General features: G+C 39.1%; 1 protein-coding gene across 6 annotated transcripts in view; it reads right to left on the bottom strand.

The window, feature by feature from the left end:
• The window catches only part of TCERG1 (transcription elongation regulator 1), a 60190-nt gene extending 43077 nt beyond the window's left edge, over positions 1-17113 (bottom strand). For 3 of the 6 annotated variants that reach the window (XR_014296454.1, XM_082650047.1, XM_082650048.1), the window contains exons 1-6: positions 17041-17113; positions 10829-11054; positions 8341-8493; positions 6838-7297; positions 6408-6527; positions 2274-2516 (exon numbers count right to left, since the gene is read on the bottom strand). Coding sequence is in view for 5 of the 6 variants with exons in the window: in XM_082650047.1 (XP_082506173.1) it covers positions 2274-2516; positions 6408-6527; positions 6838-7297; positions 8341-8493; positions 10829-11054; positions 17041-17099 (1261 nt within the window). In the remaining variant the exon portion in view is untranslated. The remainder of the gene's footprint in view (positions 1-2273; positions 2517-6407; positions 6528-6837; positions 7298-8340; positions 8494-10828; positions 11055-17040) is intronic. The other 3 variants (XM_082650051.1, XM_082650049.1, XM_082650050.1) reach the window with 1 other exon arrangement.
• Between the last annotated feature and the right edge of the window lie 1110 nt (positions 17114-18223).

The raw sequence follows: 18223 nt of genomic DNA, 5'->3' as shown, positions 1-18223 counted from the left end.
CTATCCCCAACTCCACCTCTTACTCCTATATTTTACCTAACTCTTCCACTCCTTTTCTTCATCTTCACTATCCCTTCTTTAATCATCCTCATTAGCACCATACATTGCTATTTCAAATAGAATATAAGGCTCCAAGATAAATTACATCCAAATTCCTCCTGCTTTACCTTACTGTTGAATTGATATAAAAAAGGGAAAAACAGAGATAGATGGCATTATACATAAAACCAAAGATTTGGGGAGGAGAAAAACAAGTCTTCTTTTCCATTCTTTTTTTTTTTAACTAAAGTACCTTAGATGACTGAATTAAAAGGGGAAATGAGAAAATGAACAAATTCTAAGATGCCTTACTATATAAAACAAATATTACTTTCTATAAAACATTAGTTCCCTCTCCAAAGAATCTCTGGTATCTTGCATAAAATTTTACAGATTATCTAACTCAGGTTCTCTTCCAACTGACCTACAAAGTATTATTAGTGGCTCCCATTTATTAAATGCCTTTTACTGCCAAACTTCATAGGTACTACCTCATCTGGTAACACAAACGGTTACCACCTGTTCTAAAATTTAACGGTGGGATGAGGACCAGAGAAGACCAAGACATCCAAAGACAGCTATAACTGAAGGGATTTTACTGTGACAAAATTCCACTTTCTACAGAAATAAATTTTGCTACTCTTTCACCCACTGGTCCTATTAAGAACCTCTAAAGCAAAACCAAAGTTCTTTTAGACAACAGCCTTTCCAATACCTCATATATGTTATTATGCTACCTCTCAATCTTCTCTCTACAGAATTAACAATCTCAGCTCCTTACGATCGCTCAGAATCCAGGATCTGGTCTTAACACTGTCCCTGACCCTAAAGCAGACCAAGATTGCAAGAGGTTATGACGAATATCAAGCTTTTATCCATTCATCACTTAATTTTCTACAAAGAGTATATCCAAAGAGGAAAGTATCAGCTGCTTAATCTTAAATATAATTTTGAAAAAGGGTAATCCCTAGTATTAGAGACAACATTTTTTATTTTCTTCTTACTTTTAAGTGATTTCGGTTTCTTAAACATCACATACTGGTCATTTAATTATCTAACACTACATCGACAACATGTAAAAAGGTTTTCCAAAAAACCCACTAATTCTTAAATTTTTGGTTTCTTTCTTGCTAAGGTGTAATATATGAAAGTGTTCTTTTCGAAGTAGTTACAAGGAAATAGTGTGATAATTAAAATGTGTGCAAATCTAAGAAATAGCTGTATCACAACCCTATTCTTACACAAAAACTAGTACAATAAAGCAGCAACCATAGTGAAAGGAGTGTGAAATTAGAAGACAAGAGGCCTAGGTTCTATTCATCTTTGCTACAAACTAGCCTTGTGAGCTTGACCTCTCTAAGGCGTCAACATTTTCAACTATAATTCTAGGAGAACGGACCATGGATTAAGGAGTAAATATGTTTGACAACAGCAAACACACTCAAATTACAATGTCAAACACTACCACTGTTCAATCCCTGTGGGAAAAATTCTACTCCACAATCTTTTAATTCCTTCTCTAGTTGAAATGATTTCCCCTAAAAAAATAAAACACATGAACTCACCATAATTAAACGTTAAAATGGTGCCTGTTATACTTCACAATTGTTACAAGGGAAACTTATGCTTTCTGTTTTAGATGAATTTTTTTAAGTTAAGTGACTCACATTTTCTTCTCAGTATAACGTAATTATTACGAGCATGATTTTTGGATCTGGAGTGCCCAGACTCAAACCCCAACACCATCACTTATTAGCTATGTGACCACGGGCAAGTAACTTAACCTGTGTGTGTATCTACCTTATAAGACGGTTGTGAAAACTAAACGAATTGTTCCATGTAAAGTGCTTAGACCAATGCATGATATAGAAATCACTTAACTTGTTTTACCTATTGTGACCTGTGATTTCTTAACTTCATACACTTAGTCCCTTAAAATATTGCATTTAGAACATATTTACACAAAAAGATGATCATTTTTAATTCATTGGGGCCATTATCCAAAATGAGTGTAGCTTTAAATGTGGCTCTAATTTTAAGACATGTAAACAACAACAGAAAAGGACATTTACCAAAACTGAAGAGAAAAATACTGCAGTTAGCCATGAATCTTTCAAAAATGTTTCAAACAAGTGAGATTCAAGGCAAATTTCAAATGCAACAGACACATGAGAACAAACTAACTGACAATATGAAAACATAGCTGGAAAAACTATTATTATCTATTGGTTTACCTGGAAGTGGAATTGGCATGCCAGGAAGGGGAACACGAAATGGAGGTACCATTACTGGTGGAAAAGCAGGTATTGCTGCTGCTGGCTGAGGTACTGAATGAGGAACGGCAGGAGGTAACGCCTGGGGGTGTGGCTGAGGAACAGTTTGCACAGGTGTGGCTGTAGGAGCAGGAGTTGAAACACTAACTGTAGGCGTGGCAACTGAAACAGCAGAACTTGGGGTCTGATCTTGTGTTGTGGGTGCTGATAAAAGATAAAACAGAAATATGTATCACTCCTTCATAAACCATTTTACTATATTCATTCATCATTCACTCATTCAGTATGTAAGTATTTAGGGCCCATTCCATGCACTGCAAGGAATTTATAACAAGGTCTCTGTCTTCCAAGAAGCTTGAAAATAGTTAAATGAAACATAAACAATAACTAAAACACAAAGTGAAATGGGATAAATGTATAGGAGTGTAACTCAAGACCCAAAGACCATTTCTTACTGTGAGACAGTACAGAAAATTTTATACAGTGGTGATAGGCCTTGAAAGATTAGGATTTCAACAAGGAAAATGACAAAGTGAAAGGAGTAAATAAGCAAGTGGTGAGAAAAGTGAGTAAAAGCAAAGAGTAGGGGACAACAAGGTATTGTTTAGAAAACAGAAGACAAGCAGTCAACTAGTAAAACACTAGGCATACCAACAGAACCAGTGAGTTACAGCTGGAAAGGCAGGCCAGAGGCATAAAGTGGGAGGCCTTGAACAGACGACTAAGGAGTCAGCACTTGACTGGGTAGGGAAAGGGAAGAACTTATGTAAACGTAGAGAAATGATCTAAAAGGATGAACACCAAAACGTATGTGTACACCTTTTACTTTTTACTACACATGCTTCGTTAGAGTTTGATTTTTTTTTTATAAGAATGCATTCACACGTTATTTATGTGACTTCATGAATGTAAAAGGGATGTGGGGGAGGTAGAATGAAGGCTTCTGTATGGAAGAGTAACAATCACTGTTCATTTGATGAATTAACCTGGCGGATGCATAGGAAGAAAAGGAAGAACAGAGGTGGGAAAATCAATTTCAACGTATCTGGAGTTGTCCAAGCAAGGAAGAACAGAGAGAAAAAGGTATGCAATAACTAATGACTGACTGGATATGAACAAATGGAGTCAAAAACGACTTGGGTTTCTCTATAATTATTTCAAAATAAAAAGGTAAAAAAAGAAAAAAAAATAACTCAGGTTTCCAGTGTGAGAGACCAGCAAAATGTGAAATTCAGGATAATTTGGTTCTGCTAATATGTTATTTTTAAATATCAAAAATAAAACATTTTATCCCTAGTAATCACACTTTGTGACCCCCAAAATATATAAAATTCATATTTCCTTTTTTTTAAGTTTCAGTTCTCAAATATTACAAAACATTTTTTGTTATTTATTCACAACCCATCTAGTTCCAAAACAAAATTCATTTTCATAATTCATTGGTAACTAATACTTCATCTTTATCTTGATATAAAGAAAAATGCCAAACTTTACCTATACTGGAATAAGAATGAAATTTATCAAATTAAATAAAACAGTGCTTTCCTAATCTTTATGCCAATTTTATTCTAAGGGAAAGCACACTGTTTAATGCAAACCACCCAATAATCCAACTGAAAAAATTTCTCACTGTCTTTCCTTCAGCTCCTAACAATGAAAAACTCACTTAGGCTGGGAAGATGTCAGCAATTTCATACTTGTTAATGAGGGACTCACCTTGGCTAAATAGACAGCAGGGCCAAACAAGTATCTTCAGGGGCCCAGGAATGAATTGGTGGTCTAGCATAGACCTAGCCTTAGGGTACAGTATCATATTAATATAATTTTATAACAGTATGAAAAATACAAATTACATGCAACATTTGCCCAGTCCCATACATATACCATTTAGCATTTGTAATCTACTGCAATGGCTGAATATATATCAAGTTATTCTTCCCAACTTCCCTGAGGAGGAGGATTTCATCAGCATTTTTCACAAAACTTGCATAGGATAAAATGAGTTTATGCTCAACTGAGGTTAAAATATAAATTCCTTAATTTTTAGTTTAATTTACCCACAGGTTTATACTGCAGTTCACAGAATTACATTTTTAAAAAAATCATGGTAATAGTATTTAGTAATATTTGCTAAACTCACAATACAAAGTACTGAGTCAGGAAAATAAAATGAGTTACAAAGGCATCAAATTTCAGGGGGAAAGGAACACGAAATGGAGATGGCAAAAAGTATTCACTCAACCTATTCCTCTTGCTGACACAGGATTTTCTGAATTTGATTAGTTGCCATGCGTCATGAGAGAAAAGGGACAAAGGCAACAAAAGAATTAACTGGGAAGCTGGGAGAATGGTAGCTAGGACTTTAGAGCAGGTAAATTCCTACTAACTCCATTTGCTAAAATAACTAGTGTAACACTTGATCTCAAAATATACTACTAATCCAGCCTCAGATCTTAACTAAAAAAGACAAGTGACTATCTCTAGGAGATGGAGAAATATTAAGACTGATAACACTTCCTGACACTCAATCAAGCAAAATAAAAACAGCTACCAGGAATACTCAGAAAGACAACATCAAAATTGATGTTTAAAGGCTGTAAAAAGAACAAGATTTTGCTATTCTGTTCTTAGAATAAAGGCCTCCCTATCACTGAAGGGTAGTACAAAAAATGAAAAACAGGAATTCTGAATAGAATGGTTGGTAACGGACAAGATACCTATGGGCCTACTGATAGACCACTCCGATATGGAAATGAAATACAAAGAGAACAGTTAAAAGTTTTTCGCTACCCACCTCCCTTAAAACAAAGTACTACTATTTTTCCTTCCGAAGAGGCAGGGAATAAAACAGAAGCAACACAGAGCCTCCACATAGAACCACACTGCTTTTAATTAATCTCCTTCTCCCATCACCACAAGTACCCCATAAAAACTGACTGTTTTCTGCCTTGCCCCACAGGTTTTAGAAGCATTTGCCTATAAAAAGGCAAAGACCTTCAACCAACTAGCTAGTATCACTGTTAATCTGTATTTTCAGAATTCAACTTAACTACAAGAGACCTGGTAAAGCATTATTTACATCTTCCTATTAAGTACATTTTCTCCCAAGCCCTCTAAAAAATATCAAATAGGGCCTTTAAAAAAACTGTCTCCATATCACATGTACCTTACTTCTTCGGTTACTACGCACATCAGTATAATAAAATCAAATTTGAATTTAAATTCAGTAGGATGACTAAATTTCTCTCATGTACATATTTCTTACAAGGTAATATACACTAATAATTCCCTAGTCCCTGAAGCTACTGGGGGAGAGAAGAGAGACAGTTTTTTTTTTTTAATTCTCTCCCATTATCCAGGTAGCAAAATAATCTAAATTATAATCGCCTTGTAGGGATAATTATGTATCTTCATGCCAGTATCATAATAAATAATCCAATAAATAAAATTATGTAAATATTTGGGGGCTCAATCTCAGCCTGTAGAAAAAGCAGCAGCATACTTATATCAAAAAAAAAGAACAAAATAAAATCCAGAACTAGTAGCATAAATATTAATGACAATCTTTCAAGCAAATTAATATTCTTCTCTCCTCATCCCTGAAATCTATTAACTGTCTCTCATCTTTATAAAAAAGATGTAACCTTTGGGCCTCTGTGTCTTCATACCTGAAAATTCTCTTACCTTTCGAACTGCTTCTAACACAATTCCACATTTCATCTGCCTGCATCCCATTCTGGGACCCATCTACCTCTAAACAAGGTTACTGAAAAGTTCCTAAGTTTCCCTGATTTCAACACTACCCAGAGAACGAGTGCCATAAAAATCTTCCAGAATACTGCATTCATATAGACCGCCTAGTGCCTGCCTGCCTCATCCATTTGCCTTGTTCTTAAAACTCTTCATAACCTGGTCTCTTATTCAATATATTAACCAATATAAATCCTCCCACCTAACAATTCATAAACTACATCTATCCTCATTTCCTGACCTACGTTTCCCACTACCTGAAACACCTCTCTGAAACTTTGAACCTATTCAAATCCTATCACACATCCTTTATGATAAACCTCAATACCCATGTAGTCCACTCACTTGTCTCTCCGTTTTCTTGAATTCTTATATCTTCTATTTTCGCTGCATAACTTTGCACGCTATTCTCTAATTGTTTCACATGCATTATTCTTGCCTCCTCAATTAGAAAAACTGGAAACTCTGCAAGATAGGGGCAGGGGCCAAGACTTACACTTATTCTGCAAACCCCACATCACCCAGCATTACTGTTGGCCAAGTTGAATAGCTAACTCTACACTTCCCCAGTTTAGCTTCATGAATTTCAACTGGGCAAATAATTTCTTCCACTAAGGTAAATTTCTGTTCTTTTTAGCCAAAAGTCTTAATGTCAAAAACATATTTTAAATAACATCAAGGATAATACCTAAAACACTAGGATCATTTTGGAATGCATTCCCACTTGTCCATTTCTCTAGCCCCTAAATGAAAACACATGCTGACTAGTACTCACTTGATACTGTCTGCGAAACTGAAGAGGCAGTTGTTGTGGTAGAAGTGGTAGAGGATGGGGTTGATGATGACGTTGAAGTGGATACCGCAGGTGCTGGGCTACTGGTCGTAGGGGTGGAAGCTCCCACTGCTTGTGCTTGCACTTGCGCCTGCACCTGGGCCTGGGCCTGGGCCTGGGCCTGGGCCTGGGCCTGAGCCTGAGCCTGAGCCTGAGCCTGTGCCTGTGCCTGTGCCTGCGCCTGCGCCTGGGCCTGGGCCTGCGCTTGAGCTTGAGCTTGAGCTTGAGCTTGTGCCTGTGCCTGTGCCTGTGCCTGTGCCTGCGCCTGGGCCTGGGCCTGGGCCTGGGCCTGAACCTGGGCCTGGGCTGCAAGCATAGGTGTCAGTTCTGACTGCTGAATGACCTTAACTCCATCTGGCTTGGTCCATGCAGATTCACGTGTCCGAGCATTGTAATAATAAACCTGCAGAGAAAGCAAAATCATCAGTATCAACGAATCTGTCAACTATCATTTATAAACAATACAACTATATTTTGTCTTAAACAGTATTTAAAAAAACCTTACAAAACAGAAAGTACGCCAAAATTGGCTGTTTGTATATGAGACTAAAGGTACTTTTTCACTCCTTTTTTCCTTCCCCCCCAGTTTTCTATAATGAGCACACTATATTTTTAACACACACCAAAAAAGGAGAACCAAGGTTATATTTTGTGCACAAAGTTAACACAGCGGGCCTGAGACTGCTATCCTTAGAAAGCCCTGCCCACAATGTTGGTCCTTGGCTGGCATCTGGAAACTTAGATTTCAGGAGGGTTCCCATCATTCCCTAACTGATAAGAATGGCTCATTATGTTTAAACTGTTTATGCAAACAATGCAGTTTATGCTGAATACATGCCTTCCTTCTGGGAGTCTGGAATGTGGTATGTGCTGGGCAGATGTTGCCAGATATAGGACCAGTCCCCAATGAAAACCCTCGACTCCTCAGCTCAGGAGAGCTTTCCCAGCAGACAACACTTCACCTGTGTGTTCACAATGCCAAGTCGCAGGAATTAAACACATTCTATACAATTCCATTGAAAGGACTCCGGAAAGCTTGTGCGTGGTTGCTCCAGACTGCAGCCCATGCACCTCCTTCTCTTTGCTGGTTTTGCTTTGTATCTTTTCTCTGTAATTAGTCTTAGCTGCAAATACAACTACATGCTGAGTCTTGTGAGTTCTCCTAGCAAACACTAAACCTGAGGGCTGTTTTGGGGACCCAAGGCACATACTTAAAATACAGGCTTCCAGAATCATAGGCAAACCTATGTAAGTGCTCCAGGCCACCTTATGTCTGTGCATAAGTCCAATCCAGTGAGGCTTTCCAGGACTCCTGCCCCACCCTGGCTTACCCAAGGCTCATTCCTAATTGGCAAAGATATAGTCACTGATCTCAATCTGCCAGAACTCCTGTTTTACTCTTCTGTTACTAAGAAGCTAACAACCTAAATACATTTTATAATTTACCTTCCCATCTGGAGTTTTATTTTCAACCCATATCTCCTCAGTAGGAGGCAGCGCTGGAGTACCAGGAGCAGTCACAGGAGGCATTCCTGGTGGAAACATCATACCCGGTGGAGGAGGCATGGTTCCCATGGGTGGAGGCATGAAAGGTGGTCTCTGTTAATTCACAAGAAGTAATGTCACTTGTGTTTATCTTTTTTCCTTCAAATTATTACTAAATTCTACCCAAAAGTAAAGCACTGTAAGAGAAACTAGTTTTATAGTCAATTCAGATACATTTATCTAGGTTATGTAAGAGAAGTTTCTCTGTAATAAAAATGATTACTAAATAGACTAGAAAGAAGTACATCAAAATACTAATAGGGCTTCCCTGGTGGCGCAGTGGTTGAGAGTCCGCCTGCTGATGCAGGGGACACGAGTTTGTGCCCCGGTCCGGAAAGATCCCACATGCCGTGGAGCAGCTGGGCCCGTGAGCCATGGCCGCTGAGCCTGCGTGTCCGGAGCCTGTGCTCTGCTACGGGAGAGGCCACAGCAGTGAGAGGCCCACGTACCGCAAAAAAAACCCCAAAAAAACAAAAAAGTACTAACAATAGTCATCTCTGGGTTATAGCATTATGGGTGAGTTTTGCTTTGTTCTTTATACCCTAACTGCCTATTTCATACGTTGGGCACTAGATTACTTTCAAAAGAAAAAAACTGATTCTTATTTACAAATAACATAGCAATAACTAAAAAGGAAAAACCAGATATACCTAACCCTTTGTTCTCTTTTCCTACAAGAAAAAAAAAAAATTAGCCAGGAAAATGGCTAATTTAAATGAGAATTTAAATGGTATATATTATAGTTAAAAAAAAAACAACTCCTGGAACCATTCATTACTGATTCAACACTATCTGATAATTCCTTCAACGACTGCTGACCCAAGCCAAGATCCTGAACCAAACAATTTAACTGTAACTGCTATATCTTACTCACCAAACCAGAAAAGAGGTCTGCCACTTTGAAAACAGATTTTGAACAGGGATTAAAAGATTTCCTCTATAATCTACAAGTAACATTAGAATTCAATTATCCAAAGCATCTTAATCTGGATAATGGAATTGACATTATGCTAATAATGTGCAACTGTATTTCATTTTCCTAAAAATGTTTTCTTTTCCATACTCCAGTCTTTCTGGATTCAGCTCGCTGTCTTTCAAGCATCAGCACACAGGCCCATGTTCTATAAAATATCTACCCCAAATATATCTCATGCACCAGGAGCTGGAAATCACTTGGATTTACTGTAAAACCACACAATCATCCATCAAGACCAAGAAAAGCATCACAACATTAGAAAGTATCCCATTATAACATCTGATATGCTTCCATTAGAGGGTTACATTAATCCATTACATTTTATAATATTCTGCAAGGACTTTAACTATTAAAGGCACAAAGTAGAATAAATTCACATGTAACAAGTTATACCAGTCAGTAGGTCAAAAAGTTACTTCCTATTCTAATCCTGAAGAAAACATAAAACCATTTAACAATTTGTTTAAGGGGGTGGGGGAAAGGGGGGGCTGCTCATTACTAGGAAGGCAACAAAATTACTAAGCAAAGTATTAAAACCTGGTGTTTCTTCCATAAATATAACCCTATTGAAACAGAGTTAACATCATTTAAACAGTAGCTCATTATCTCTTTCTGTTTTTAGTAAGTTCATTCTTGATTATCCAAGCTAACAGAAGGGAGATGATACTACTGTATTTATTTCGTTTCAGAATGGTACAGGCTGAATAAACTAAGAAAACATAGAAACATACTCAGTCAAAAAGAATATAATCTCAAAAGTAGATATTTTTGAGAGTTGATACCTTCATAACCTCATTTCAGACAATAACTGGGTCTATTTACACTAAAGAGGGATATATGCCTCAGGTTAAAACACCACAAAAGTTTTTATTTAAAGAAATCCCACAACAATTCTATTTCTAAAATTGTAAGATAACCGTATTTTTTTTCTGGGGAAGGAAAAAAAATCCAAATATTGTGCTTACAAAATGTGTTTGTTGTCACTTTCTAGATTCTATACTAGGCATCATTTCTGGGGAGAACTGCTCAGGAATATACATACATATATATTTAAGTTTACCTGCAATATGTATCACTGAAAACAAATTTCCCCTACTCTATACATAAGATTTCAAACTTCATTTCCCATAAAGAAGATGGATTACTAAAGACAATTTTCAGAGACTAAGGCAGGTTAGAACTACCCTATTCAATCCTAACTTAACACATTTTTCTATCACCATATACATTTCCAGTCTGAATTTCCATACTAATTATTGTTACCAGTGCTTTTAGAGCAACACATTAATAAAAGGATGTTCTCTTTAGTTCCCATTTTCCTATAAAACCAAGAACACAGGTTTTAAAGGCAAAACCCATATATAATATTGACACTAATGCCAACAAAGAAACAGCTACCTCTATATTCTTTACCTGGAGGTGTGGAGGGCCCATAGGTGGAGGAATCCCTCCTGGGGGAGGCATTGGTGGCATATTAGGATCAAAAGGAGGACGTCCAAATGGGGGCCGAGGTGGTGGAGGAGGGCCGCGCATCATACCAAAAGGTGGAGGAGGTCGCATGAGAGGTGGTGGGCCTCGCATCACTGCATTTGGTGGGGGAGCTGGGCCTCGGAACCTCAAGGCCTGCTGTTGAGCCATCCTGTGTGGGAAAGCCATGAATAAATTTTTCTTTCTCAACGTAACAAAAATGTAGCTACTAATCTCTAATTACATCAAATTTTTAAAGCCCTTAAGAGCAAGTAGAGTTGGAAAGTCATATTGTATACTGCAATAGAGTGCATCAGTAAGAATGATCAATGGACACCAAATCTAGGAGGAAATTTAGATGAGGGAGGTTATTTGGATAGTCTTAAAGTATCTTCCCGCATGTTTCTTACAGTTGCAAAGAAGGATGAACAAAACACCTATGCAACAGAGAAACTGACCTAATGTGACTGAGAGGGACACAACATCACCTATTCCAGGCAAGAATGCATAACCTCAATCTAATAAGGAGCTATTCGACAAACACAAAATGAAGAATGTTCTATTAGAAAGGGGGCAGCAGGGAGTATACTCTTCAGAAATGTTGATGTTATACAAAAAAGACAAAGGAAGGCTGTGGAAATGTTCTAGATTAAAGAGGCCAAAGAGACAACACAATACCAACGCTAGACAGGATCCTAAACTAGAGAGAAGAAATGCTATAAAGGACATAATGGATTAATAGACAACACTGGAATATGGACAACAGATTAAAGTATTTTATCAACGCAAATTTACATTGATGCCTGTGCTGTAGTTAAGTAAGAAAAGATCTCTACCCTCAGAAAATAAATACTCAAGTATTTAGGGGTAAAGAGCCGTGTGTGTGTGTGTGTGTGTGTGTGTGTGTGTGTGTGTGTGTGTGTGTGTGTGTGTGTGTGTGTGTGTGTGTGTGTGTGTGTGTGTATGTGTGTGTGTGTGTGTGTATTTAGGGGTAAAGGGCCATGGTGTGTGTGTGTGTGTGTGTGTGTGTGTGTGTGTGTGTATTTAGGGGTAAAGGGCCATGGGGTGTGTGTGTGTGTGTGTGTGTGTGTGCGCGCGTGTATCTTACCCTCAAATGGCTCAGAGAAACAGAGAGCATGTATGTGACAAGTAATAAAGCAGAACAGGTAAAATATTAACACTAAGCATACCATTTGTTTTTGCAACTTTTTGGAAGTTTGAAATTACTTCCAAATACAAGGTTTTTATAGCAGGGGAGGGGAGCAGCTTAAGAGATCATTAGTATTCTCTAACTAAAGGGAAAGCCCTCTGTACACTGCACCCCACCCCACCCTTCAATCTCTAGCTAAACACCCTATTTTCTCCATGGCACTCAAGCACATAAGCAATATCACGTAAGATGGCATTATCTTATCTCCTCTCATAAGTGCTTTTTTAAAAAAATTATTAACTCTAACAAGTGCTTACTATGTGCCAGGCAGTAATCATAAGCTCTTTTTAAGTTATTTAATCATCACAGCAACCCTGAGATAGATTTTATCAAACTCATTTTACAGATTAAGGTGCACAAAAGTAAGATAACTTGCCCAAGGCCACACAGCTGGTTCAGTGGTAAAGCCAGAATTCAAACACAGGTGAATGGCTCTTAAATGCTATATACCATGCTTTCTATCTAAGCCCCTTTTGAGCAACAACTGTCTGTCCTGTTCACCTTTATATCCCCAGCACATAGTTATGCCTGCCCATAGTAAGGCTCAATAAGTATTTGCTGAATGTACCATTGAACACCTAGGTAACTGTATCTTACAAATAGGGTATATAGAATGTTAAAAAAATCTTTACTATAATTTGCCAGTCAATTTACTGAGCACCTATCACAGTCTTCCCAGTAGCTATGATAAATCTCTCCATTATACATGAAATTTACATTTCAGTGCTCAAGAGAAGATTAACAATTATATTCCTCATGTACATTTGATGGTAATCATTCTTATACTCTCTCCTCACCAGGCTCTTCCAACTTTCCTACACTTTTCAATCCTGTGCTTAAGACTACCCCCGTTTCAATGTTCTCTAAGTTTTCCACATCGTAATTCAATTCTGACAGAAAAAATCCTAATAAAGAACCAATTTGCCTTCTAGGAGAGCACTAGGATTGTAAACACATCCAGAACTACCATACCAAATATATTTCACCAAATCTGCAAATGATCCTACACTCAATGTTAGAACGTATGAGTTTAAAAGTGATTGCAAAAAGAATAATCAGTCTTTTTCAAATTATATGCACTCCCAAAAGACAGATGGTCACTGTTATTGAAGCAATGTCTTAACCTTTAGGGCAGGAAAAAACTTAACCACCAAGAAAAGATATTCCATTTCAGCCTTCAGTTAACAATGTATCTTAATCTAAGATTTCCTGAATCTGCCTCTTCCTTTTCAAAAAATCTATACTATTTCTCTCTTTAGAATTTCACACTTCCTAGTTATAACCTGAAGTTAAGCATTTTAGGTTCTAAAAGCATGAAGAGTCAAATCAGGGCTCTGCCTTTTGTTGTCAGGCTGCTCACATTTTTTCTGAGCCTGAATATACTCACATGTAAATGAGCCAGGAGCGGGGTGGGGTGGGGAATAGAAATAAAACCTCTCTGTTCAATGAGATAATCCCCATGAAACATTTAGGATAGTACCTGGTACACAGTAAACTATTTTAACTATCATTACTTTCATTCCCCCACAAACCTAGCATAGTGCTCTACCTGAAAAGCACTCGGTGGCCAATTTGACTAGATGGCTTTCAAAGTCTGCCATGAAAATGGTGGCAAAATTCCCATAATTTCCTCTATCGACAGCCTCAAGTTGCCATTTTCTGATGTCAGATATGTATAGCACATGTGCTGAGCTCTTTATATACACTGCTTCATCACAACAACCTCACCAGACCTGCACTGATTAAATGAGCTAATAAAGAACTTGGAACAGCACCCAGCACGTTAAGTATTAGCTATTATTGCTGTTGCTGTAACATCAGTATAGTAAGAGTATTAGTAAAATACTAATAATTTAGTAAAATACTAAAATTACTGTTAAACGGTTTTAATATTAGTAGTGTTAACTATTACTATAATTATTATTAGCAGGCTCTACATAACCTGGCCCTTGCTGACCTCTCTACAGACTCTAGTCTTTCTGATCAACTACCTGATTACCCTGAAGCCTCTGCAGTTGTTCCCTCTGCCTGGCATGCTTTTCCCCAGATCTTTATATAACTGACTCACTCTTCAGTCTCAGCTCAAAGTTCACCTTAAACTCCTTTCTCACCCTAGTCTCTCCCAGCCCCTCTCTATTTCATTACCCAATTTGAGTTTACAATTATGGTAAATGCTATGAAAAAACATCTCACTTATTTGTTTACTTTTGTATTATCTCTACCCACTAGTACATAGTTTCTCCTTATTGTAGTGATGCATCTCAGTGTCCAGGATGGTAGTGTTCAATTATTGTTTTAATAATGATAGTGAACCCTGGGTACTTCCTATATACCTGGTACGGTTATAGGGACATTATTTGTACTAAGTCTTTCAATCCTAACAACAACCCAATGAGATAAGTTTGGCACCATTTTTACAGAGGAAACTATGGCACAGAAAAAGAACTTGTTTATGGTAGTTAGTCAGTGGTAACACCAACATATTCTTATTCCCATTATACAGCTGAGGAAATTTAGACTGCCAAGTACCTTATCATAAGTCATAAAGCATTAATAAGTAAATATAGGCCTTGGGTAAAGGATCTATACAAATATAACTCTAAATCTTAATGACCCTCAACCATAAAGGAATAGAAAGGCATTTGGAACTCCAAATAAATTCTGTCTATTGTAGGTTATTTGCATTCCTACCACTTTCAATCTTTAGGAAAACAGAAGCCTACTTGCATGAACAGAAACCCAAAAAATTTTTTACAAGAACAAATGTATTTCCCTAGAAGTACTAAATCCAGATATGCAATCTTCTCAATGGTGAAGACAAGTCTGCAAATACTTTAATATAACAGGAAGAGCAAAAATTTTTTAAATGCTGATATATGGCAGGCAAATTAAAAGGAAGACTAAGTGAGGAGACCTAGGTTTTAATCCAGACCCTGCCAATACCTCGGTGACCCTGTGTAAGTCTCTTCACATTTGCAGGCTGATTTCCTCATTTGATGTGGTTAGTTTGGAATTTAGATCAATCTTAATTAGCATGGAAGGTCCCTGAGGAAAAAGGTTTTTAGTCTGGTTCAAGACTCTACTGCCAGCACCTAGGTCAGTGACTCTCACACTGCACACACTTAATTAATGTGGGTCCACTACACGGACCATCTCTAAATCTCCTCTATTCATTTATTTACAATATATATACACTGAACACCTTATTCTTCAGGCACTATGATAGTGACACACCATGACATGCGTTCAGAATACAAATACAAAAATTAAGCCCCAATTTCTGCCATCAGAGGCCACAAATACAACTAATTTCTCTTAAACCGTGACAAATGTTAAAATAAAAGTCTACAATATACTCTGGAACGAACTTCCAACCCAACAGGCTAAGGTATAAAACATTTCCAACAGAACACCTAATTTAAAGTCCTATTCAAATCAGTTTTGCAACAATGTCTAGACTACTATTAAAGTCTAAAAGGCTACTCATTGTAAAACTGAAGAAAAATACTCTCTAAAACGCAAAGTAATGTTCCCAAATAAACCTGTAAGACTAGTAACCTTCTCTTAAGGTCAGCATCAGGAATGAACCGTTCATCACGAAAACTGAACGACCCTGGCAATGCACTTTGATCACTCATTACTGAAGTGTACACGTGGGGTTTAAAGGATTTGAGATACATCCCTGAAATAAGACTTTATTCCTACCAGAGTAAGAATTTTTGTGACCATTCAGAATCTAAAAAACATGACTTTTTCTTTTTCCCTGAAAACTTAAGTAACAATACCCGTTTTCCTTATACAATTTCATCTGGTGCTCTAGACAATACTAGAGTCCTCATAACTTATTCTGCGCTTTTTCATTCTCAAAGACTGACAGTGGCACAATTCAGAATGGGAGCTGAACATCTGACATGACATTTTTCCCACCCAGAAACATTAAAAAAAAAAAAAAAAGTATCAAATACACGCAAAGCTTAGTACCTCGTTTTCCTTAAAAACCACTGACTAAAGATTTTTCTCTCCAAGACACTTAATTACAAATTCCAGAGGCAGGGAAAAACCAAGGCAAGAAAGGTCACTGCCATCCTTAGGGCGATGGCGTGAGCAGACAAACAGAAGGAAGAGGAATGGAAGAGTGCACCGAGTCTGGCTGCCGGGGTTCAAGCCACTTCCTGGAGCCACGATTCCACCAAACCGAGCCGGTTCTACTTCCCCAACCTCTACGAGGCTCAGTTTCCTCACCTGTAAGATGGGCAAGTCACTTAACTGAAGCTGGCTCTTGCACTGGGGCCTGCAAAATGAGAACAGCAACTACTCCAAAGGATGGGTGTGAGGATCACAAGAGACAAGTCTAAGGAAAGGGTCCTCTGGCCCCTGGAAGCACCTAACAAACGGCTGCTGCTATTGTTACTACTCACAAATACGGGGTAAGAAACCAAAGGATACGAGAAAGGAAGGCCGCACGAAGTTAATGAAAAGCAAGCAACGTGGGGAAGAAGGAACAGGGCAGACGTGGGGACCCCAAAGGGCGGCGGAGGGCGTGGAGAAGACCGAGCCGGGGAGTTGGCTGAGGCGTGGAAGGCTTCCGGGAGGAAAACTGGGCCCCCGCCGGCGTCGCGCCGGGAGCAAGGCTGAGGCGGCCCGCGCCTGAGGCGGGGCCCCAAAGCGGGAACGCCGGGTCCGGCCCAAGGGCCGCAGGCCGCGAAGGGCGCCGGGGCCCCGCGAAAACCGCAGGAAGCGCCCCGAGAACGTGCAGGAGGCCGCGACCCAGCCCCGGCCCGGCTCCCTCATTCAAGCCGCCTTCCCTTCCCCCTTCTCCAATCCCATGCGGTCCTGGCCCCCAGCCACCGCGCGTCTTCGGCCCACCCTCCACCCCGGCCCTCCGCCCGGCGGGCCGAGCCCCTGGGACGCCGGAGCGCCAAGATGTAAGGTAGAGCAGCGCCCTTACCTGAGCTCCCCCGGGTTGAATCGCTCACCGTCCCCCCCGTCCCCGCCACGCTCCGCCATTACAGAGGGCCGCGTTCTTCCACCCGCCGCCTCAGCGTTCCCTATTGGCCGGGCGGATCGTCAATCTCGCGCGAGAGTGGCGGAGATAGCAGAGATCTGTGAAATGACTGGTCAGACTTTCTATCAATCCTCGAGCTGAGGATGGTATCTGCCTTATTATTGGTGAAAGGGCCCGCCGACTTTGAAAGCGGTATGGAGACAGCCAGTTGATTGGTCGCTCGGAGGCTTTATGGTAAACGAGACTTCAGCAACGGGGAACTGCCGGCGCCCTCTCGCGGTAAGTGAAACTGGGTCCTCCCACGTACTCCTGGGCCTGCGGTAGCCACGTGTCTGCCGGCTTCCAGAAAAGTCAGTTGTGGAGCCATATTGGCCTCATACTGGACATATTGGCTCGGGTGGAGACCATTTCCATTGCGTGAGCCAATCAAAAATCGACCTAGGTCGCCGGTAAACCAATCACAGAGTTGCTGTGGAAATGAGCCATTTCCCAGCTTTTCAGAATCAGGAGTCTTAAGGCACCACTGGATTATACCCGTGTTATTAAATAATATATTACTAACTACAAGAATACCTCAAATTGTATTAAATAATTAGTCGCAGGCTAAGAAGTGTTGTAAGTTGCTGTATTAAGTAAGTTGCAGGAGGCAAGCCTCAGGCAATTTACAGTTTAAACCATCTGTCCTTCAATTTCAAAATACACTTGTCTGAAATTAGCATACCCTGATACCCAGAAGGAATTCTGAATATTTACTTGTCTTTTTATTAAAAAAACAAAACAAAACAAAACTTTAGGCACTGGAGTTTCAAAGTCATGATGAAGATGAATTCTACCATTAAGGAACTCAAAATATTAAACTAATAATAGATATATTTTACTCAGACCTAAGCATATATACCAAGCACTGTCCTAATTACTTTCCATGTATTATCTGTTTTAGGCCTCATAAAAAGGCCTTATAAGAGGTGAGTACTATGAATAGCCACAGTTTATAGATGAGACTGAGGCAGAGAGAAGTTAAGTAACTTGGCCAAGTTTACACAGCTAATAAATGGCAGAGCCTGGCCTTAAACCTGAGACAGTATATCAGCAAATCTCCATTGCTAAACACCGTGATCCAAGAAAA

This window comes from Grampus griseus (genome assembly GCF_964374135.1).
Source record: "Grampus griseus genome assembly, chromosome: 3".
NCBI lineage: Eukaryota > Metazoa > Chordata > Mammalia > Artiodactyla > Delphinidae > Grampus > Grampus griseus.
Note: the sequence above shows the minus strand (reverse complement) of the source record. Positions and strands in the feature narration are given on the sequence as shown.